Below are 24532 nucleotides of genomic sequence, written 5' to 3'. Positions count from 1 at the left end.
TTTCCTGTTTTGGTCTTTATTCTGACAACCCCTGCATAGTAACATTTCACACCCACCATCTTCAACTGAACAGTAAGAGACAGGTTCTAACCTCCTTGTCCATCCTTTACACTTATTTGTCTCCTCCAATCTGGCTAATTACACTTGCACTTAGCCTACCTTCCTGTCATCATGAAGATAGTCTCCCAAAGATTCCTTCCTCACAGCTCACCTCTAGCTGCAGGCACTGACCTCGGTTGAGGCTGAGGCTCTGCCTTTGTTAAATGGCCGGCCACTTTCCCCAAGACTTCCCACTTCTCTCTTTCCATTTATACAACTATTAACTCAGAAAGTGCATCAGATGTTCATCAGAATAGTTTAGGAGACTTAAAAGACACAAGCATTCTGACTCAGCAGGTCTGAGTGGTAAAAATCCCATCAGGCTACTCTGGCCACCCCTCTCCCTTCCCGTCATAAACTCAAGCAACTTCTAACTCAGCCTGGCTTTCCCTGTTATTGTAACCCATCCTTCGAGCTGCCTGCTCACACTGCATTTATACCAACACTCTCTCCCCTCTAACTGAGACACAGCCCACACAAACTCCTTTTTCCTACCTGGAGAGCATCTAACCCCGCCCATGTCTCACAGTTTGGAAAAGAACAAGGTTGCTGCTTCTCTTGCAGTGCATGTAGCATTCCTTTCTTAAGGAGGCCTCCTCCTTCCCCACTGAGTTGGTCCAGCTCCTCCTCAGTGACTGTCATTACTATGTACTTCTGTCAGAACACACATCTCTGTTCTATTCTGAGACAAGGCCTTGCTAAATATCCCAGGCAGTCCTAGAACTCTTGGCCCTCTTGCCTCCAGCTGAGTGCTGGGACTACAGGCCTATGCCACTAAGCTCAGTGTCTACCTTCGTATATTGTTCTCATCTCCACAAGACTAAGTACATGAACCAGCTCTCTACCGCTCTACAAGATACAAGGTATACTCAAGATAAACACATCAGATGACTGGTGTGTGTGTGTGTGTGGGTGGGTGGGTGGGGGGGTGTCTTTAAGGCTTCCATACACGTTTCCAACTACTCCAGCTACCTGCAGACTTTATCAATCTAAAAACGTATGTTTAATCAAGTCTTAGAGTGTTTCTAGAAAACCCAGCAGAACTGATATCCCCTTATTCCACAGGAACACAGGCGTACTTGTCTTCTCAGGCCCATGGTCTCATTGTTACAACTACCTCAGTAACCCCTCCATATCCTAAATTCTGAAGTATTCCCAACAAGCAGGAAGGTGGGCGGGCACTGCAACACTGTATGATGAATCCCCAGCACCTCGGCACAGTGCTGCCATCATTCGCCCCTTCCACTCAGGGTTTGAAGCTGTTCAGCAGCCTGGGCAGATGCTCTTAGGCACTTACTGAAAGGAAGCCCGAGAGTGCAAACTACTTTCTTGGGCTGAAATAAGAGGCTCAAGTACAAACCATATATTGTCTTTTCTATTATTACCAGGGACACAATATAAATTATCATATACAAGTTGTCCCATTAAGAGGGAAAAAAGCAGGGAATAGCAAAGCTTTTTTTTTTTTTTTTTAAATCTTAGAACCTCTGCTCACTGAGAACTAACAACAAATCACAAAAAAATCCAGTAATCCAGGGATAAGCAAATGCATACTCTTAAGTATGGACTCGGGTGTTCCCTAGGGAACAATCCAAGCATATGTGTACTCACCAGCTTCCACAATGGCTGGCTTATTGCTGGAGCAGACAGACAGCACCTTCAGCACTCTGCTTGTGGTCCACAGAAGCTTCTCATAAGTATAGGTCCTCATTATATTTACTAAGGCTTGGGGTCCACCACTGGCCAGAATGATCAGCTAGAAAGATGTAAAATGTTAGTCATAAAGCTCCAAAGTGATGGAGTGGCGCCCCATCATGATACCAAGTTACTGTATCACGCCACCTCTGGACCCCTCTGATCCACAGCCTCAAACTGGGGTCCTAGTTATGTGACTACTATGCTACAGTGTTCTGCTCAAGTCCAAGCATACCAACTCGGGCTAGAGAGATGGATCAGTAGTTAAGAGCACTGGATGCTCTTCCAGAGGACCTGGGTTCAATTCTCAGCACCCACAACTATCTGTAAGTCCAGTTCCAATGGATCTGACACCTGCCTCCCCCCACCCCCATACATGCACATAAAATAAAAAGAAATAAATTAGAAAAAGAAATACATCAACTCTGGCCACCTCCCCACACTGAACATAAAGGAAAAGACCATGAAAAGCAACCATGTTTGCCTGTAGTAGCAGTCAAAGTTCTTTGTGTCAGAACAGCCAGTTGAAAATGGGCACTAAGACCCCACAGCCTCTAACCATGATCTTCCGTGTTGTGTACCTTCTGACACTGCAGGATGACCACTCCCTCATCCTTCAAGTCCCTTGGACCTCTAGCACATCTCATTTCATACCTATACTCAAAAGTCACAGCTCCTGGACTTTGGTATGCCCAACAAAGCCTCACAAGATCTACCCAGCCGTCTATATATAGCCTTACCCCAAAAGGTTACGAAACACTGTGTTTCTTAACCGCCCCCCCCCACACACACACCTTCCTCTTCAGGACTTTCGTAGCTATCGTCCTCTCACCTGCCTCCACCTAGGGGCACCTCACTTCCTCGCAAAGCTCTCTACGAGGCCCTCCAACAGTGTTCTTCCGTGCACCCAGCCCCTCCTCTTCCTCTCACACTGGTAATTATTTCAAGGCTACCTCCTGCCCAAGTGTACAGACTCAGGAGGCCTGCCTGCTTCCTGCCCCTTCAGCACACAGCACAGCACTGTACATTGAATGTTTAAAGAAACGGGTGTGCAGCTGCTCTAGGAAGCACACAAATGGTAAGGCACACAAGTCTGAGAGCCTGTGATGACCAGCGGCTCTGGGAAACAGCTTTCATTACTTTACCTTGCTCTCTTGATTGCCATAAGCTAAGATCTGCAGGCAGTCGGTTGTAATAGCCAAGAATTTCACGTTTGTTTTGTTGAGGAGAGCAACCATTTTCTGCAGCCCACCGGCGAGGCGCACTGCCATTTTAGCTCCTTCCTGATGGAGCAGGAGGTTGTGCAGCGTCGTGATGGCATAGAACAGTACGGAATCCACTGGTGACCTGAGAACAAAGAAGAGAACCTCTGTCAGCCACAGTGGCACCTTCCACTTCCTACCCTTCTAGTCCCATGACCACACTTTCGTACCCAAGCATCTTCACCAGAGCAGGAATGCCTCCAGATTTAAAGATGGCCAACAAGCCCTCACGGTGGTGAGAAAGGTTGTGTAAAGTGCCAGCAGTACAACGAGCCGTCTCTACATCATTTGTATTCTGCATGGTGCGTACAATAGCAGACACCATCTGAGGAGAGCGCATGATGGCATGTCTGGAAGCTTCCTTTTTGGAAAGCTGATGAACCATAACAGCAGCTTTATTAACTACCACCTAGAGTACAGGGAATGAAGAAGCACCATTAGTTTCCAAATACTGATGTGGGGCAGCCATTGTCATCCCCTTGACAGTTTCCTTCAAAGTAGACTAAAAAGAAAGCTGTGTGACTGCTTACCTGGTCTTCATCATTTAGCAGTTTTGTCAGCTCAGGAATTGCACGTGTGGCAAGTTCCGCGTCATCCTGATAATTAATCAAATTAACAACGGCATGCTTCAGCATCTGTGATGGTTCAGCCAAGCGCTGGACATTAGTGGGATGAGCAGCATCAAACTGTGTAGAAGGGATCTGCATGCCTTCATCTAGTGTCTCAGGGAACATGGCAGCTCGTACCCTCTGAGCCCGAGTCATGGCGTACTGCCCATCAATATCTGGGAAAGGTAAATCCACGTGAGACTTTACTGTCCTGAGTGCTAAAAGTGACGCTACACTCCACCTTTCCTCTACTTCTCACTTGTGATCTGTGTCTAAGCCATCACACATCCTTGCTAAGAAATTTAACTATAGCTTTTAAACACACAATGCTTTTTACCAGCTACTTGCTCCTGCGTGAAGGACTGGGAAAAGCCTTGCTCCCACTCATATAGGACTTGGGAGGTGTCCACATCTTCTTCCTCAGGATTGCCCTTGCCACTCAGGGAAGGAGCTGTGGTGGTGGCACCAGAATGGATTCCAGAATCCAAGTACGACTGCTGCTGCCAGTGACTGACAGCAGCTTTTCTGTCTGGCTCCATGGCCATGTCCAACTCCATCAGATCAGCTGTAAAAACAAAACATGTCAGTGCACTGACAACACTATCTGAATAAAACATCTGGGACAATGACCCATCATTGAAACACTTTTAGAAAGGCCGCCAAGGAGAGCAGAATGATAGCCAGTATGTGTTCCAGGATGGAACAGGGGGCGACCTAATGGCACTCAGATTCCAGAATCATCCAATCCAACTATATTCCCAAGGGTGGCTTGTTGATTATTTCACCGAGCCAGTAGTAATGAGCAGAAAGAGCAAAAGGTGGGCTGGCAAAGGAAGAGGAACAGGGACTCTAAGGCAAACCCGTGCAGAAGCCATAAAGCAGCTCCCCAGTGCAACAGCCTCAGCTTGATTCGCATCACAAACCTTGAGTAGCCATTGTCCACACAGGAGTGTCACAGCAGTTGTACACTAAGCTTCAGATACCCTGGGGGGAAATCAATCAAGTCATTAAAATTTAAGCTTGATTTTAATTCAGATCACTGAGATGCCTGCTACATGTGTTAGGCTATGCCCTACCAGCACAAACCAAAAGCCAGTTCACTATGGGACACACTGAAAACACAGACCCTAAAAACCATAGCTCCACCACCACTGACCTTCTGAGCGAAGGTTATATACCTCAGCAGAAACACACTGCAGACACACAAGGTGCTGATGGAGAATGAAATGTTCACTCTCTGATGAAAGCCAGCCAAGGGACCACTATTCAAAACCCAACTGCTCTGTGAATTCCTGAAAGCTAAAGATACTCAGGCTGGGCATGCAGGCAGTGGAGTCTTAAAAAACACCAATTTTTATGAAACAAATCAGTTGTTATTCCTGATAACACACTGATCAGAATGGTGATTTATGCAATTTAAAAAACAAAGTTACTTTTCAAGTCAAAGTTTGAAGCACAAATAGAAATACACTTATCAGTAAGATTTGTCTAAGTTCAAGCAATGATGTACACACCATGGCAACTGGTATGGAGGCCCCTGTGATCAAGAGTATAACATTTCCCACAGGTAAGTTTTAGTCTAAATTAGGTCTGCATTTTGGTTTTGCTGTACAATATTCAAGGAAAATACCAAATCACCAAAAATGGAAGCTTAAGGTTCATGGCCTCTAGGTACTCTATGAACAGATTTCCATTTTTAATGTCTGCCCCAAGCAGGTTCATCTTGCACTACAGCTAACATAAGAATACTTACAAATTAACACTGGGTGTATAAAGACACAGGAAGGACCCTTAGGTATGACTGCATTTTCAATTCATGATTTTGAATGTTTAAGGAAGTTGGAAACCTCACAATAATGACATTTTTTTTCCTGTGTAGTTAGAGGAAGCCATGTTGACTTTTTCCTTTGTTTTCTGAGAAACTGTTTTACTATGAAAAGCCCAGGCTGGCATTCCTTCTGCGTTGGCCTCCTGAGTGTTGGGATCACATCTGAAGTTCATCACTCACTCCTCTGAGGCTAAAGCAGGTAAACTCAAGTTAGACCCTTGCTTAAGGCTCCATAGTACACAAACTGACACTTAAAGGTGTCAACTGAGAGGGACCTCTCCCTCAAGAATCTTGTACCCTGCCAGACGATGGTAACACACACCTTTAATCCTAGCATTCAGGAGGGAGAGGCAGATGGATCTGAGTTTGAGGCCAGCCTGGTCTACACAGTGAGTTCCAGGATAGCCAGGGCTACACAGAGAAACCCTGTCTTGAAAATCCAAAGGGGAATTAAAAAAAAAGAATCTTGTACCTAAGATGAGGGGCACAGTCACTGGTGGGGCATCACAACGTTCCACCTCTAATCAACAGAGAAGTCTGCTCCTCATGGAGGGACAGCGGTGGCCTTGCTGTGCTCACCTTAGGTAGTGCTGCCACCCCAGCCCTCACGAAGGTGCAGCCCCACTGCAGCTTCTCAGAGGGAGACTTGACCCTCGTCTATGACTGAGCTCCTCATCTGGCTAACACCAACAGGCCTGGAGACCAGCAGTGCCACTCCTGCAGGCTGTGCACCTGTCTGTTTCCTCCTTATGGTATACAGCCCAAACACCCTCTTCCTGGGTAAAACCTGTGTAGATAGCTGACCTGCTGATTTGGAGCATGATTTATAATAATTTTATGGGGGAAAAGTTCATGTTCTAAACTCACAATATCTGCACATGTTGACATCCTAAACACAACATACATTCAGCATATAGTGCCAGCACTTAAAAAACCATGCAGTATTCATGAAAACCACCCTTCCCCCTTACAACAACCCTGTGGGGTAGAGGAGAACAAACGTTAACCAACTAGTAGAGTAAAAACAGGAGGAAATGGAGCTGTCAGGGTAAGTAGCAACATGAGGCCAAAGCATTTTCTACAAAAATACAGGACTTCTTAGCATTATCCACCCAAAGAAACTGATGAGTCCACCCTGCTCTGAAAGAAGTAAAGTGGGGCAGAGTCTTGTCCCAAAGGAAACTTCTCCTCATCACAGACTTCAGGCCAAGGGCTGGCTCTCTTCCAACACTCCCTGCCAATTATTAAGGGACCAATCTCAAGTTCCCAGTAATCAATGCTTTCTATCTGCCACAGTGGGAGACTCTTCAACATCAAAGGAAAAGCCCAAGAAAGCAAACTCAGCAGAAACACATTTAAAAATCAGTGTTTTTTAAATGGGGTAAATTGATGCCACAAATATTTTAACCTAGTATCCCCATGAAACTTGAAACAAAAAAAATGCAAGTTAAATATTAACCAAAGTTGCAAAATACTCCTGAAACACTGCATGGAAAGACCTCAAACATAAAAAAAAGAAAAGGGTTATAGATCCAGGAACCCAGGCATTTCATTAAGAATCACAAGAAGTGTCAGGAGAACCTGCCTAAGCACCCATCAAGGTGCTACACACAATGTCTGTGACCTCTGACAAGGTGCACAGGGCTCACAGCCTCTCTTGCATCTCCTCACCCAGTCTAAGGAGTCTGTATATATATATATATATATATATATATATATATATATATATATATATATATATATACACATATACATACATCTATCTTTGGATTTGTTTCTTCTTGCTCTTTCCTTCAATGTGTATTTTACTTTTCCAATTATCTGTGAATGCAAAGACATGATTTTGATCTATCTATAAATGCCTCTTGTAGAAATAGTATAGATTTACACTAAAACTATTCTCCAAGTTCCCATCAGGATAAAATTAATTATTTACCTTGTAATAAATTATTAGTAACTGTGGATGTCATTGCATAAAGCATATACATTGTAAAACCAGTTTTAACACTGACAGTTCATGCCAACAATTCACTTTTCACAAACTGTGTACTAGAACAAATCCAGTTAACTGAAGAAAATGCTGCTCTAATTCTAGAATGTCATAACCTTTGGGGTTCATCTTCAGGTTTTAAAGAATTCTTTAGTAAACTGTGTCCATCTGAAAGCAGAGGTCCCTACATTTCAGCCACAATTCTAGTTCCCTTTCCGCTTATCCTCTTCAGCTGTATATTCTGACCTGGAATGAAATGTCCTGAATTACAGACACACAGATGGCTGAGAAACAAAAAAGTAGCCTGGCAAGGAGATCAGACTATCACTAATGACTGTACATCCCTCACCCCAAGCCACAGCTCATTCGTTTTTCTACACAGTGCTGAGTACGTTTATCTTTGGCCAGTTCTATAACATTTTGGTATTATATAAAATTACTGCTAAGTATGTTTCAAATAAAAATCTCACACGTCAACCCTTATAAAACTATGAACACCTGTACTGCAGTGACTAATCATAGAAGAACTGAATCCTGCCTCCAATTCTTGAATATTTAATCCTTCCTCACTTGCTTGTAATACCAGGACACAATAAACATCTTAGCATAGAAGAAATTCTCTAACTAATTCTAATGACAGAACTCTAGACACCATGGGTTTTAAAGGATAAAAGAACATCTATGCCTTTGATTAATACCATTGACTGACTGATCATCAATCAACATGGCTCCAAAAACTGACAGATTGTGAGTTAATACCAAGTCCACAGAAGGCACCGTACAAACTGTCCACTTATCAAGGGCTTGTCATGATCAACTGTGATCCCAGCCTGCTTTTAGCAGTTATCCCTGCCTACCCATCCCCACCCTGTAGTGCTGCTACAGGGTGTAGTGTAGTCTATTTGGTTGGAACCTAAACTCTTGTTCTGTCTTGTCTGTGCTACAAGTCTGAGTTGTCAGGTTTTTTAATGTGGCACTTTATTTTTATGGAACACACATATGCACTATACCTAAGAAATTCTTTGAATATGCAAATTTTGGACAACTGTTCACATTCTTCAATTTTACAATTATAACTTTGCATTTACTGTCAGCCTCACCAATGAGTACAATATAGTACTAACCCTTCAGACCATAAAAATGTTAAAATGGTCTTTCACAGACATCACCAAGAACATGTTATTATAAAAAAGTAGGTATGAGCTAGCAAGATGGCTCAGTGGGTAAAGACACTTGCTGCCAAGCCCCATCTCCAGGACTCACACGGTGAAGGAAAACACCAACTTCCCTAAGCGGTCCCCTGAGGCCCACCATATGTGTGCAGGCACACACAGACACACAAGTAAGAAAAAAATGCAGAAAAAAAAAAAAAGCATTCTTTCAAAAACAGACACTAGCACAAGATGAAGCCAGTGAGCATTCTAGCATGGGGGGCAGCTGGGGCCCCCAGCCCAGAGCCAAGGAGCAGTTGGTGAGCGCTAGGGTAGGAGAGTCTGTTTTCTTGAAGGAAAGGGACTCCAGCAGTAGGTCAACTGTGTTCCAATGGATGGCCCCACACCCATGAGCTTAAGGGCGGCATAAACTGGAACCTGTGGGATATTAACAAAAAGAAAGGACATAAAGTGTGGACGGCTCTGGGGTGGTGGTGGTGGGTAGGCCTGGGAGGAATGACGGGAAGGACTGTGGGGTGAATATGATCAAAGTACATTATACACATTGATGAAATTCTCAACTGACATACCTAAGTTAAGCATCCTTTCCCTCCAGCTCATCAGTGCTTACTAGCATAAGCAGTCATCACACGCAGACTAACGAAGCAGGCTTCACCCACCAGACACGCACAGTTATGACTCCATGTCATGCTTCCAGGGCTTGTGCAGACAGAATGTGTGAACGCTGCACACAGCTGCCTCGGCGAGACAGGACAGCACCAACTCTTCAGCAGGTTTTAGGTTTCATTTTAAAAATCAGATACAGTAAAACTGTGTCAACTACAAAATGCTTATTAATCCGAGTGGTGAGTACATGGGTGTGTTTTGTTACAGTATTCTCTATACCTTACATAGAACTAAATAAATAAAAATTATAGCCCAATGTTATTTTGAAACTTAAAAAAATCTCCGTGCTTTTAAACTTTTAGAATTCTTAAAATGAAGCCGCCCTAAATGAAAAAAAAAAATCCAATTCTCTCAACTTCATGAGTGACTGACTGCATGTTTAAACTTGAGAACGCCTGTCTACACTCCAGAGGCACTTTTATGCCCATTAAATAGGTTTTATAATCTAATAAGACTGAAGAGAAAATTCAGCTGCAATGAAATAAAAAGTGGACATTACAATTATATGCAAAAATTATTTTGCTTCAGAACAGAAAAAAATGCAATTGTGAATCCATTCATGACAGCATCAAGAGAAAGAAACTGTGCTGACGAGTACACAGAGGTCTGTTTGCGAATTAGAAAAAGTGCATGCCAGCTCTCTCTAATCTGGTTGATTGAATGTACTCAAAACAAATCCTCGTCTGAGTTCTTTATTAAATAAAATCACTAACTCCTGAGCTGATTTAGGGAAGCCACTTCAGCGCCTGCCCCGCCCCGCCCTGCTCTATGAGCCTCACTGAGCGCTCAGTGGGGCAGTTGGCATGGCCGTCGTTCATGAAACTGGGACGTCCTTAGGCTTTACATGCTTACATCTCTGTAGCACTAACAATTTATTCTCATTTTCCTATGGACAAGACTAGCAAAAGCAAACAATGCCTAGACAGAAATGGAAAGCAGGTCTTCCAACCACTCAAAAAGAGCTGGATACCTCGACAAGATAGATATTAGAAAAACTGGCTTGTCACCTGCACCTTACAGCATGAAAACCATTCCATCAAACACCATTAAAAAGTAAAAATCAAACTAAAGCAGTTATAAAAGTATTTGTTAAAACTGAAGTCCTAATAGAAAGCATAAGGGATGTATGCACACCCTCATACATATACGCATTCTAGTTAAAATTCTAGGCAGTGTACCACTACCTACATGGTAATTTTAAAACAGCATACTGAAAACATGATTAAAGGCAAATATCCACAGCACACAAAGAACAGGAAAAGCAGAGTGAGCAGTAACAACAGTGAGCCCCACAGCTAAAGCCTTTTGCCTGTCTCAGAGGACCAGTTAGAAAGGTGGATGACAACCACACCTGAGAGGGCTCATTAAACTCACTAGAAGCATATAGCTCACACTGTCTACCATTTAACACCTTGTAAGTTAAAACCTCATTTGTTAATGCTAAAGGACTTATCAGAGGCCTTCCACCTGTGAAGTGAAACATAAAAGCTGTAAACTACATTAACTAAACTGAATAAATAATAATCTATATGTTAAATGGACTAGATATTCAACCACCCAACAAATAAAGTACCTTTTGTTACTGATGTTACATTATCAAAGAGTCTTGGAAGTCAGTCAAGGTCATATAGCCAGTAATGCCTCTCTTTCTTTATTAAAGGGATGCTTTCGGACAACAATTTTGACCATATTTCTCCCCTCCCCCAACTTTCCTCCCCACCCAACAAGAGAAGCGAGAACTGAGCAGTGCCATTACAGTGTGGTGTCAGGGAGGCTCTCCAAGGCAGGGCAGAGCACTCCAGAAGAGAACAGGCACTTCTTAAGAGGAGTACACTCGGTATGAAAAAGGTACTAAATGGTGACCAACTTAACACAGGCAGGAAACCGTGAGCAGCCCGGGGATCAATAAAGATGCAGAATAAAATTCAAAGTGAACCAGGAACCTCTGAGCAAGCAGTGTTGAGTTGTGAGGCAGAACTTCCCAAGTGCCTAGGGGCTGGGAGTATGGAAGCCTTTGCCGAGCATGTCTCAGGCCTAAGCCAGCCACTCCCTCCACCTCAGGGTTCACATAGTGGAGGGGCTGTAAGATAGAAAAGAAAGCAGGTAGACCAGGAAAGTGGTTATTGTGGCCAGTCAAGACTGGATTTCTCATACAACTTACAGTCATTAAAGAGTAAGAGACTATCTCCCAATCTTTTCAATATTATCAAGCATGCAAATGTTTTGCATATAACTTGCAGAACCAATAGACAAATTTAAGACAGTGTCATACATGTGTGCACACAGATACACAGAATAAAATGGTACCTGTCTAAGAATAAATTCTTGTTAGCCAAATACTGAGATACGGCATTAAAAGCCTAAAAGCTAAGCAACCTACCAAATGGGCCCTATGCAGATGGGGAAACAATTCTATCTTGCTTCAAAAGGCAAAACTGCTAAAAATGAAGTACAAACTGTATTCTCTCTTGGGGATGGGGGGGCGGGTCATCTTATTGCTATAACCAAGAATGGCCTTGAACTCTGAGCTTCCCAACTAATGAACTACTCCTTTCTGTTCAAATCCTGGTCTGTCTGTAGCCTGAGTCAAGTGCTCAGCCTTGTCAATTCAATCCTACTTTTTGCTTCTCCGGGTTTACCTCTGGTTAAGTCAATGCTGCAGATAAATATAAGGGTCGGAACTTCAGATAAAGAATCCTAAGTAACACTCAGTTCCCTTGACAGTAACTCCAGCTAGTATCTATGTTCCAATGTTTCTCAGTGGTGAATCACTCTATACTCTACTATGAGGCTCTAAACATGCCCAAGAAAGGGGATGCTGCACTTCAAGTTGGCCTCCACACTCAGAGTTAGCGGCAGCACTCCACAAGTAATTTCATGGTTTACTTTCCCTCCCTTAAGAAAAATCTTCCTCACCTGTACTCATTATAAGTTTCTCTTCCCCATCAAACAAATCACAACTCTGGCTTTCAAAACTTCAAGGTATGAACTCAGGGAGCACTGAAACCTCACCATCAGTTCCTAAACCTAAGTCTGCAAAGTGCTCAGCATATATTAAGCTCAAATATTTGATGGACTTACCAAAAAATAAAATGTTGCACTCTCACTACTCAAGCCTGCTACTCTGTGAAAGACACTACAGACACCACCACACTAAGGAGGTGGCTCTGCACTCAAAAAACTTCACTTCTCACCTTCACACTTTCCATGTCACAAGACACTATACCTGGTCTCTTCCAGTCAACTGTTCTTCAATTCCTGCCTCACAAAGCAGGGTTTGCCAACCCTTCACTGCTTCACACTCTTGAGAACCAAGGACAACGGTAAGTGAATTATCTTTTGATTAAGTAGACTAAGCCAAAACATGGAAGAAATGAACAAAAGGGTTTTTAATTTTAAGTTGGTTAATAGGTTACTAAAAAGGTCATCATCTCTTAGTTGTTTTCATGTGAACTTTCACAATAGGTTGTGTGAACAAGGTAACAAAATGACCTATGAAAGCCACAGTTTTATTTGGGAAAAAAAAATATTTCAGGTCACCAACACCAGTACATAATAAATCAGAACTGAAGTTCAATATATGTAAGATTTTTAAACTCTTTAAAGACCATAAAGACCTGCAAGTGTGTTCCAATGTCCCCACACACGCTAGTGGATCCTTCTTATGCTTGCTAACCCAAGAACTGCCATAGCCTGGAGGAGCTGACACAGAGCACTGGCGTGAAGTGTCACATGGAACAATGACATTATAACCCTTAAGGAGCAGTAAACACAAACCACTGGAGTCCAAACTGCACTAATAACATCAGGTAGCAATAGACAAGGTTAAAAAGCACACAAAGAACTCAAGAAAGGAACACACAAGGATCCTAGCAGTAGATCCCAGGCAGCAGCTGCTCCCCTGCCCCAGCAGCCTCAAGTCAAGTTGACATTTCACTGTTTGGTAGGCTTCCAGAACAGCAAGCCTTACAGCTCTGAAGTTCCCTGATATTCAGAGTATTACAGAGAGCCAAGATTTTACTGAGAATGCAACCGCATTTTGTTATTTCAATACAAAGAACTTCAAGGAATAGTCCCTCATCTCTGTTCTATTATGAGTCCCAAAACACATCAGTAAATGAGTAATTACCTGGAGCTACACCTGAATACTCCACTGGTGTTTTATTTTCTCAATTTGCCAAATTGTTATATAAAAGGAACAACAGTTTCAAGACACAAACATCATAAATTTAGCATATAGACTCCATTTGTTCATTAAACATTTCAGCATCCACCACATGCCAGAATGTTCTGGGGTTGGTCCCAAAGAGATGCCAAAGGCTTTCTGAAGGGTAGCCTTCAAGCTGGAACCAGAAGGACTCAGGAAAACTCAATAACTTGTGCAAAGGCCTGACACATTCAGGGATCCATCATTCTTTAAGAACTACATCTTGAGCTCAGTGGATTAATTTGAAAAGAGGGTGGAATGCAACAAAATGAGGCTGAAAATAGCCCAATCATACATAGAAAGTTCTCCAGCCTTCAGTAGGAAATTGCGGATTTGTTTGCTGAATAAATGGTTTCTTGTTTTTCTTCTTTTAGACAGGGTCTCTAGTGTAACCTGGAGTTTGCTTATGTGGTCTGGCCTGCCTCTGCCCCTGTGTGCTGGTTCTCAGCATGGTGACAGGATAGCTTATTCATTCATTCATTCATTCATTCATTCATTTATTTATTTATTTATTTATTTATTTATTTATTTATTATGTATACAGTGTTCTGCCTACATGCATGCTTGCAGGCCAGAAGAGGGCACCAGATCTCATTACGGATGGTTGTGAGCCACCATGTGGTCGCTGGGAACTGAACTCAGGACCTCTGAAAGAACAAGCAGTGCTCTTAACCTCTGAGCCATCTCTCTAGCCCCCAAGCTTATTCTTGATATGACAAAAAACACTGTAAGAAAAAAGGGACACCAGCCAAGCAGGTACAGCAGCAGACCAGTGACTCCAGGCCAGGGCAGTAGGCAACAAGAGACACTACAGCAGCATGACAGGCAGTGCTTTGGAGTCAAACAAAGCTATCAGGAAGAGAAATGTGTAAGAGGAATGCAAGGTGAGAACCAGAGCTTGAGCAATGAGGTCTGGCATGAAAATGGTGCCCACCTAAAGCTGTGCTACCTGTGGCTATGGACATTTAAGCTTAAATTTAAGATTTCAGTTTTTCAGTCATGCAGCCACGGGTAGCTAAAGCTGCAGTTGATATGACAGCACACACACTGTTCCCAGCACCACAGACCACATTCTACAGTGTTAGCCTAGAAGCAAGAAAGAACAAAATACACCAAATGCTGAGTGACCAACAAGACCAAAACTAAAGCACGGCCGCTGACTGGTCTGAGCAAGAGCTGAGGCAGTACGAACTGAAAGGGGGCTGAACGGTGTGAGCTATACATTAGCTGAAAGCAAACAGAGGGAAACAAATCCACAAGTACTTGTCCGTTTCAAACCCACACAGATGGACCTATAAGGGGGAAAGAGCAGTAAGTATTGCCTTACAGGCCATTATCAAACCAAAGAAGGGAGGATGGTAATTTTCAAAACAGGGTAAACAATGGGAAGGAATATGAAGCACATAGTGCTTCAGTCTCAAGGAGACTCTAGGTAGACAGCATGATCAACACAGGAGCTTATGCTACTGGTGAACTGAGTTAAACTACCTCTTGCTACAGCACTGAGTGCACCGAAGGCGAACAAGGGTATAACCAGCAGGGGCAGTTAAAAGGCCTTTGCAATGTGAAAGCCAAGACTAAGGTGGCATGGTTACAGCAAGAAATGATTCAATGCTGGGTATACTTCAGAAAAAAGTGGATGAGACTTACAACAGAGAATTTAGACACAACTACGAAAGAAAGAAGAGTGAAGAGCCATAGTTACAGCCCAGTAAGTTGGGAATGGGAACAGTTGGGGTCAATTTCCAATTCACTGCTTGGGTTGCTTCTTATAAATGCACCATGGTGGGAAACCAAGAATTTATAGTGAGGAGAGAAACTAAGGCACACATTTGCACACAGTATCTATTTAAAGCTGGATAGTGAGTATGAACCAAATAGGGAGGTTCAAGGACTAACCTTTCAGCTCAGCCACTCCAACACAGGTCAGAGGTGAGGGCAAGAGCCAGTCAAGGATGTAGAAAGCCTGCCCAGGTGTGGTGACCTACAAGTCAAATGAAAAACCTCCAAGCAACTGCAGTAACTGGGCTAATGCTACAATAACTGAAGGAGGCCATACATGTGCAACAAGGTGGTCACTGGCGGGACATGAAAAAGGAAGGGGACATTTGAAAAATCATTAATGGTATAAACCACAGCATGTCTGTATATAGACAGTAAGAGCAGGCAGGCCTCCAGGAAGCATTAAAGTGCAGGACAATGGTGAGCCTTGTGTGCTTGTTCTGGCCACATCCAGAACAATTTTCAGAGTTCATCTAAAGAAGAAGAAGGAGAAAGAACAGCCACAGGGAGGGGAGTCCATGGAAGTTCTTCCAATTATTCATTATTCTTAGCAAGGAAAAAGCAAGAACACTGGTGAGTGAGGATGAAGTAGCTTGGGTCAGCATGGAAGAGTAAAGCATGATAAGGAAGGTAAAGGAGCGAAGGCAGTATTGGTCATCGAGTCACACAGAGGTGGCTGTGGAGCCCAGAGATGAGGCTGTTAAGCTGAGGATTGAGGGGCTGCAGTGCTTGAGATGGGGAGGGCAAAGTTCTGAGTTTGTGACAATGGGGATGTGTGGCTGAACTGAGGTAGAAAACAAGATTACTAGAAGATATCAAGTACAGAACTGAGAGATCGAAAATGCTCAAACACAACACCATAAAGAAGTTTTTGTCAGAATACAAGCCAAAATATATCACAAAGTCTTCCTGGGGTTAGGAGTGGCTGAACTACACAGTAAAAAGTAATGACATAAAGTCGTGTACATTCGAGTTACCCAACGGAATTCATACTACTAGGGAACAATTCATAGGGCAGACCACACTTGAGTTGGCAGTTCTAAATGGGTCCTGGCATCACCAGGAATTACGACAGGCCTAAAGGAGAGGAAGACAGTGAGACAGGTGCTGATGAAGTGCTCCACATGAGGAAGCAATCCAATAGACACCTGAAATACAGACTACCAAGACGGGGAGGAAGTCTAGAGTCTGACACAGAATGATCCCAACTAACAATAAGGAACAAGACCCTTGGGTCCAGTGGCACAAAGTATGTAAAAAGAGAGTACGCCTCAAGCACCGGGCAGCCAGGAGGAAACTGCTATAAACACAGTGACAAGCTTACTAGTGACCAAATCCAGTCAGGAATTGCAAAAGGAAACAGATTATCCAGCCCCAAGCAGAGGGAAGCAAGGTGTAAGGTGGCTGCTACTCTATGGCGCTCACTGTCAAAATGGACCCTTGATGCAACTGAAAAGGTCATGGGTTCCAGCTGTGCTTCTAGTTGAGGAGAAAAAGAGCAGGGATCAAACAGTCTTTTCATTTCATAGAGAAGTATGTGCTGGGATAGAAGGGCCCTTTAGGCCCTTCAGCACACAGGCAGAGCATTTTCCAAGTTCCCCTTCAGAAGACCAACTTTCTTCTGCTACAAGACTTCAGCACCCGTACTCTCTCAGCCTCCACAGTGCTAGGAGTACAAAAGGGAACCACCACTCTAGGCAAAATCTGCTTCCACCATTTTCTTAAATATAACTTTTGGCAGTGGATGTCGGGGCTTTATTGTGCAACACCACCACCATTTTAACAGTCATGATTTGCCCTCCAGAGTGTCTGCTGCTCTTCTGGTATTCCTAGACTTCCAATTGCAACTTCCTGGATGAGAACAGTATCAAACAACGTCTGGAGCTCTGCTGTAGGACCCAAGAAATATAACAGCACAGTTAAAAGTAAGTAATAAAGGTCTCTAGCAGATAATTATCAGACATGGAATCACAAAATGGCTGGGCTAACATCCTAAATTAAAGTAATAAGACATTAAACTTATAATCTATTTAAAAAGGTAAGTCAGCACACTGTCCTCTAATACTTGTTTCTATTTCTCCATCTAAACGAACTGCATGGCATTTAATATGGTATTTGATGTTATGCAGTCTTTTCACTGGCACAAAAAGAAAGCTTTTTTTACACAGCATTAAAAAAAGTTCAAGAAACCCTGTAATGTGCTGTTTGTTTACAACAGCACATTCAAAATCTGAACGCAAACTCATCCCTATGCCCTTGTCTATTCTGAAAGTGGGCATGGCTCTTCACCTGCTTATTCTGTATTAAGGAAATATAGGAAACAGTTTGCAGTCACCACCCAGCAACCTAGCCAATTCTTACTCCAACCCAAATTTAAGCTCTTCAAACTGCACTCCCAAGAAATCCTGCAGTGAATTCTGTTCCTTACATTTTATGCAGCTGGTGCCCATAAGCATATATACACTTACAGGTACACACCACCCACCCCTTCAGCTACCAGAAAGCAAGCCGGATGATACTCACTCCAGCTTTCATGCTCTTCCTCCCCCTTCAGTCCACCAATGAGCAATCAAATCTGCTGACCACAGATAAGGTCTCTATGATAGGAAGATTTAAGTACTTACTCAAGGGTTGGTTATAAATCACAGGTTTTAAAAACTGTTACACATATCTGTTAGAGATCTGCTTTAAAAAAGAAAATCAATCCAGAAATTGAGTTAAATCTCAAGAAAAATCAGAAGAAAAAAATGGGAAGTGCTTGTGGCAGCTTCTCACAGAATCCAGATAGGTGTCTTGACCTGAGGGTCGTGACCCTTTGGGTCGACTGATGCTTTTAAGACCATCGGAAAACAGATATTTACATTACAATTCACAACCGTAGCAAAATTACTGCTGTGATAAGACATGGAACAGAACAGCAGCCTTCCGAACCAATGCTGATATACTAGAATTAGAAGAACTTCTGGAATACCACATGACACTAGCCAGATGTGGTAGTACACACAATCCCAGCACTCCAGAACCTGTTCCAGGCCAACCTGAACCACACAGGGACCCTGTCCAGGAAAGCAAGCAACCCTTTCCAGCAGCTCCATGAAGAACATGGGACTATGGGATGGGTTAGATGCCTCAGGTTAAGTGTTCTAGGAAAGATGCACAGACCCATGTATTAAAATCACAGCTACAGCACTGTATTCAGATGGCACTTTTGCTATTTGTTTTGAGATGGTCTGAGTCTGTACTGCAGGCTAATCTTAAGACTCACAAGAATCCTCCTGCCTCAGCCTTTTGTTTGTGCGGATTTTGGATGAGCCACACCAGGCTCAGATAGATGATGCTCTTGGACATCAGCTCAATTTTTTTCAGTCCAGCCAGAATCTACCATTTAAACAAAGACCACTTTACTAACTGGGAGTGAATAAAGGGCTAGCAGTAAGACTGAACCAATGCAATTAACTTGCCCACCCAAACCAAACCGACCAAGAGTAATGTACTGCTAAAATAAAGCACACTCAGCTGACCTCCAGCTCAACACTGCTTCTAAGTCTGAAATTAGCCTAATACTACACTGAGCTTAGAGATTCGGGCTTCTAGTTAAACTAGAAAATGACTTAAGTAAGTTGAATGGGGCTGACAGACTATGCACACAGCATCTGTGGGGTTTGCCCAGAATTTAGGTGCCTAACACATTGAGTTTGGAGACTTAAGACTACCATAAAGAGCTGGACCCAAACTACTTCTCCAAGATCCATGACTTCATTAGCCTGGATAGTTGGTCAGGTTTCCAGTACCAGGCATTTCTCTTTTTGTTGAACTGGTCTTAAGTCCATTAGAGAGCAGAGAGCTGCTGGTTACCCCTAAGTATGCAGTTCCACTACTGCACCCTTAGGGTTTATCAAGCCATGCTGGTCATTGTTGTGGTTCGAAGGCATCATAGCAAGGTAGGACTGCTGGTTGCCTCCCTCCTCTGTAAGCTTGTACTTTATCTTCTGGTTCCATGAAAGCTAGTCCTCAGGTAGAAGGCATCCAGGTCAGTTACAGCTCAGGGGCCTCTGGGCTCTGGTCTGAAGTGCATGGCACCCTTAGCAATAAGAACTTACCTTCCACCTTTTGGGGGCAGCCAAGGGTAATAGTAATAGGTGTATGTTTGGGAGTCTACGGGAGAGATCTGGCCAACAACTCAAAAGAGGCTTCTCATGCCTGGTATTGGGGTTTTTGTTAGATAAGTTTTTGGCTTTTGAAAGCACTATCAATCCAGATGAGAAAATTGCATTTAAACTATGTATGAATATTTATACTTATGTGTATTATAGTTTTTTTTTTAGGTAGATAGTTAATAGCACATGAACATGCTAAAGTGGGGGGAGGCGGCAGACCATGAAGCCTTGACTCTAGTCAAGGAACTATAAGTGACCAAGGAATGCTGAGAGTGGGAGAAAGTCTCCCTAGAGAAGAGAAGAGCACACCAAGTTAGTTATCCAATACCAAATGGTCAGCACTGAAAACATACAGACTGAGAAGGTTGTAGTTTGTGTGTGTGGGTGTCTAACAGCAATCAATGAAAAAAATAGGACATGAATTTCAATGAGAGTGAGAGGGATATAGAGGAAGGAAAAGGAATGGGGAAATAATATAATTACTTCAAAAATAAAAAGCAATTAAAAAAAAGTCACACTCAAATGTGACAATGCTCCCTTAAAGCAAGACACACAGCTCTGAAGGCTAACTTGATCACCAATTGGTTCTATTTCATTTCAGCCAGGTTCTGGAAAGCAGAATCCAAAACCAAAATCTAAACTCAAGAATCCTTCATAAACTGACCATTTCGCTTCAAAAACTAATTTGGAATAGGCTTCACTCTTGTAATTAACCAGACTGATTTGAAACAATATTTTCAGAAAATAATGCTACAAAGAGAAGTGGCTGAACTGAGTGGAAAGGAAGGTCTGTCTAAAGGGCCAAGTGCTGTGAGCCTGGCAGTGCAGACAACCTTCCTGCCACCAATACTGTTCTCAGTTCACAGGCAGGAACCACACTCACTTTACAGCACACAAATCCTCATTAGCGACTTCTTAGACTAGTCACCTCTAAATCATCAATGCGGCCTTTCCTCTCCAGGCACCTGAGCATTTGGTTTCTCACACTGTAAGCAGAAATGCCCTAAACACTCCCCTAATTTGACTGCCTGTTCTCTTGCAGTTAACCTCACGCCAGCCTTTTAACTGGGAGTACCACACAACTGCTCTCACCACAGAATCATCCAGGATGCATTCAACTTGCTAGAGTAAGAGGAAAAGTGACCTGTATTCTGTCCACTGGAGGGCGCTCACCACGACCACAGCAATGCTGTCTCAACTGCAAACTGGGAAATGTGTGCGGTGGCTAAGTCTACTTCCTCTTTTAAAAGCTTTTCTCCCCAAGGAAGAAAGACTCTATGCATTCTTCCAGAGTTCTACACCAGCAGACTTGCGAGGTTCCGAGTCAAGTGAAGCTCAGCGTAAATGCAAAGGAAACTTTCTTAGGTAAACAAGAATATAAAGACCTTTCTCTGGAGTGTCAAAAACTTCTGATTCACTTTCAATCGACACAAATCATTTTTCGTTTTGTGAAACCACAAGGTGGTACTCATTTCACCTTGCTAGCTGACCTGTGGGTCACACGCTCTGCGGCTGTTGAACAGCAGCATCCCAAGGGCTGACTAGTCTGCAAGCTGTGTCCTCTCAGGACAAAGGCTGCCTCCACAGGCCTGACACCCAAGCAGCTGCTTGTCTGTTAGATTGTTTTAAATAGCAAATATGAGTTGACAGAAAGGAGCCACAAAAAGCTAACATTTGTAACGTTTTCTACAAACAAGTTGTGAACAGTTTATCAGGTGTTTGTCCCACAGGTAGGCTTCTGACCAAGCCCAAAGCACACTGAAAATTTACCACCTACACCTCCAGGTGATGGGCCAGACCACTACCTCACTTAAACACTGAGATTTAATTTGACTTGATCTACTTGCGCTGTCCACTTTACTGCTTAGAAGTCTGATGATCCAAACTTCCACCCTCAGGGTGCACAGGCTCTTGTCTCTACCCTGCATTCATTTGTAAGAGGGCTCCACCAGTATTTCTGAGCATACATTTCAAAATACACTCCAAGAAACTTGTCTCCTTGTTTCCCACCTTGGCGGTGGCATTCTGAAACTAGTGCTAAAGCTTCATTCACAACAACTTCTATTCCCATCATCACTACGGAAGTAGATAACCCCCCTTCAAGCTGGAGACATTTAATATCCAATAGAGTCTCTAGACCAGTGGTTCTCAACCTGGAGGTCGAACAACCCTTTCACTGGGATCGCCTAAGACAATCGGAAAAAATCGGATATTTATTTACATTACGATTCATAACAGTAGCAAAATTACAGTTATGAAGTAGCAACGAAAATAATTTTATGGTTGGGGGTCATCACAACATGAGGAACTGTATGAAAGTGCCACAGCGTTAGGAAGGTTGAGAACCACTGCTCTAGACCGTATTTCTTGACACCTGCGCACGATTAAACGCTTCCCTATTTGAGGCTGGTCCTCCTACGACTGTGAGGTCTAGGACGCTGTCTCAAGCAAGCCAAGCTGTCCAGATATCCTGCTTCCTCAAGGACTCTGCCTGGGAGGGTCTGGCGCTAGCTACTCGTAGAGAAAGACGTCTGCAAGTTTCCAACTTCCCCCGCCACCACTTGTCCAGACTCGGTCTTCAGGACAAAGGTTAGGTCACAGAACGACTACCGCCAGCACGGTCATCAACACTGTCTGCTGCGAAAGGGCGTTCTCAAACCTTGGAGGCACTTCTTTTTAATTCGGAAATTTCTGAATATTTAGAGGTAAAGTGAACTAAATGTAACAGCGGCCTTAATTCAAATAAAGTTTTTTGCCCGACACATCGAAGTACAAAAGCCACAAGCTTAAGCAACATTAAATTAGAAACCAACAGAGCAAGCTGTAGTCCCTCTTTGCTAGGACGAGGAGAGTCTGAACAGAGACGTCTGCAAGCCACAAGTAAATAGCGAAATGGCTTCCTAAATCCCAGACAAAACGCTTCACAACTTGGCCATGTGAAAAACATGAGGCAGACTTTATCAAAGGCAAAGCTGCCGTCTCTTGAGCTTGCTGTCTGGTCTAAGCCACCATTATTCACGGCACAAAGCTCTCGTTTCACTAAAACCACTCCTCGATTTCCTCTCGCCGACCTCCGCATACCAGCAGCCCAGCCACTCTCCATTCAGCGCTCAGGCCCGGGGGGAGGGGAGCCCACAGATGTCTGGAGACCCGAGCCCGAGACAAAGCTGCCCCGCAGCCCGGCGGCGCAGCGGAGCGGGTCTGGGGCGCCCAACTTGGGAGCGCCGGTTCCAAGTCCGGTCCCCAAACACCACACTCGGAACGGGTCGCCACGCTCGCACGGCCTGCGGTCCGCGCTCCGGCCACTCCAGCTCGCCCAGAGAGCAAACGCGCTGAGGGAAAACACACTTGAAGCCGGACCCCACACTAAGTGGCTCGCCGGGCCGGCTAAGGACCAGCCCCCTCCCCCTAGCCCAGGCTTCGGAATCCTGCGCACCCCCCACCAGGAGTGGCCGTCGCTTGCCCACGATCCCAGATTCCCGCCAGGGTCTCGGCCCCGCTGCCACCGACCCCACGCGAGTCCAGGACGCCACCCTGCGAGGACACGCTCCTGACGCATCCCGCCCGCTGCACCCAAGAGTTTGGCGACTGCACGGTTTAAAGTTGTTTGGATTCAAACTCACAGTCAGGTCGTTGCAAGGAAAAAAAAAATTATCTATACGTTCTCCACGACGGGAGGAGGCGACGCGCGCCAGTCCGGCGTCCCCTGTGCGCGGGGGCGCCCGCACCCCCGTCTCCGCGGGCCACGGAGGCGGAGCCCCCGCCCACCCCGCCCCCGCTGCAGCCCCAGCCGGGACGCGAACCGCGGTCCCCACCCCCACGGCGGCCAGCCGTCCATCCGGGCTCCCGGCGCGCGCCCGCCCGGCCGGCCCCGGCCCCGGCCCCGGCCCCGGCCCGCGCGCCCCCGCGCCCCCGCGGCCTCCCGCCGCCACCCGGCCCGCGAAGTTTCCCGCTGGCGCGGCGCGAGCCGGCCCGCCGCGGCGCCGCACCTCAGGGCCGCGCGCTGCTCCCCTGCGGCCGTCCGCTCGCTCGCCCTCGGCCTCCTGAGCTGACGGCTCGGCGCCCACCGTGCTCCGTCTCCGCCTCCCCGGGCCGCGGGCTGCGCAGAACACGAGCTGACGCGGCCGCCACTGAGCGAGGGCTTAAGATGGCGCCGCACAAGGAGCGATTTATAAGCGGCGCACCCCGTGTATCCTGCCGCCGCCGCCCCGCGCGGAGCGTTCCGCCGCGCGAGGACGAGGGGCGGGGCGCGGGCGGGGCGCGGAAAGTAGTCCCCGCCGGCCCGAGCCGCTCTGCGCGTGCGCCGCCGGGAGGGGCCGGGCCGGGGCGTGGCGTCCCGACGCCGCGCCAGGGAAAGCCGAAGGGATGAGTGTGGGCCGTCGTTGCGGGCCAGGTGGAGCGCGTCCTTGTAGGATGAGAGTTCGAAACCCGAGCCCAGCTCTTCCCCGGTGTTCCGGACGCCACGTCCCTGAACTGCAACTCGACCCCACCACAATCCATTGCCTGCAGGAGTGTCCGACCCCCCTTCCTGCTGTGCCTCTGAACCCCGACAGGGATCCCAGGGACCAGCCACCATCCCTCTCCACCCCTGGAGGACATGGAGTCCCCATGAGTGCCTGTTGACAGCATCTGACTAGAACAAGTGGCTCAGCGCCAAGGCACTGTTCACCAGCCTGATTCCTAGAAATCCCATCTTACCTGGACCCACTGGACCGTGGGGACTTTTTCCAGGGGCTGCAATTTTATTCTATTGTTTGAGAAACTCGTTGCTGATAGGACCTATGAGCAACCTCAAATTTTTCAAAACTAATTTTGTATCCTTCAAGAGCATGTTTTCTGAATCATTACAATAGGCTGAAGTTGGGTCTTGGAAATGCCCCCATTGTTGCCCTGCTCGACTGGCACTTGTCAAAACTGGAGCAGTTGGGGTGGGTTGGCTGTCTGCAGTCTATTATTGTGTCTTCCCAAACAATGGCAACAGTGAAAGTTGCCCCCTGCCTTCTTTAATCCCAGCACTGTAATTAACGCGAGTAAACAATAGGCCCTTCTGTACAGGTACTGGCAGG

General features: G+C 45.2%; 1 protein-coding gene across 2 annotated transcripts in view; it reads right to left on the bottom strand.

The window, feature by feature from the left end:
- The window catches only part of Ctnnb1 (catenin beta 1), a 30948-nt gene extending 7314 nt beyond the window's left edge, over positions 1 to 23634 (bottom strand). For both annotated transcript variants that reach the window (XM_059268914.1, XM_059268915.1), the window contains exons 1-7: positions 23456 to 23634; positions 4588 to 4648; positions 4002 to 4229; positions 3587 to 3840; positions 3227 to 3465; positions 2940 to 3141; positions 1711 to 1855 (exon numbers count right to left, since the gene is read on the bottom strand). In XM_059268914.1, the coding sequence (XP_059124897.1) occupies positions 1711 to 1855; positions 2940 to 3141; positions 3227 to 3465; positions 3587 to 3840; positions 4002 to 4229; positions 4588 to 4600 (1081 nt within the window). In that variant the 5' untranslated portion in view covers positions 4601 to 4648; positions 23456 to 23634. The remainder of the gene's footprint in view (positions 1 to 1710; positions 1856 to 2939; positions 3142 to 3226; positions 3466 to 3586; positions 3841 to 4001; positions 4230 to 4587; positions 4649 to 23455) is intronic.
- Between the last annotated feature and the right edge of the window lie 898 nt (positions 23635 to 24532).

This window comes from Peromyscus eremicus, chromosome 7 (genome assembly GCF_949786415.1).
Source record: "Peromyscus eremicus chromosome 7, PerEre_H2_v1, whole genome shotgun sequence".
Classification (NCBI taxonomy): domain Eukaryota; kingdom Metazoa; phylum Chordata; class Mammalia; order Rodentia; family Cricetidae; genus Peromyscus; species Peromyscus eremicus.
This window is presented reverse-complemented; position numbering and strand designations above follow the sequence as displayed.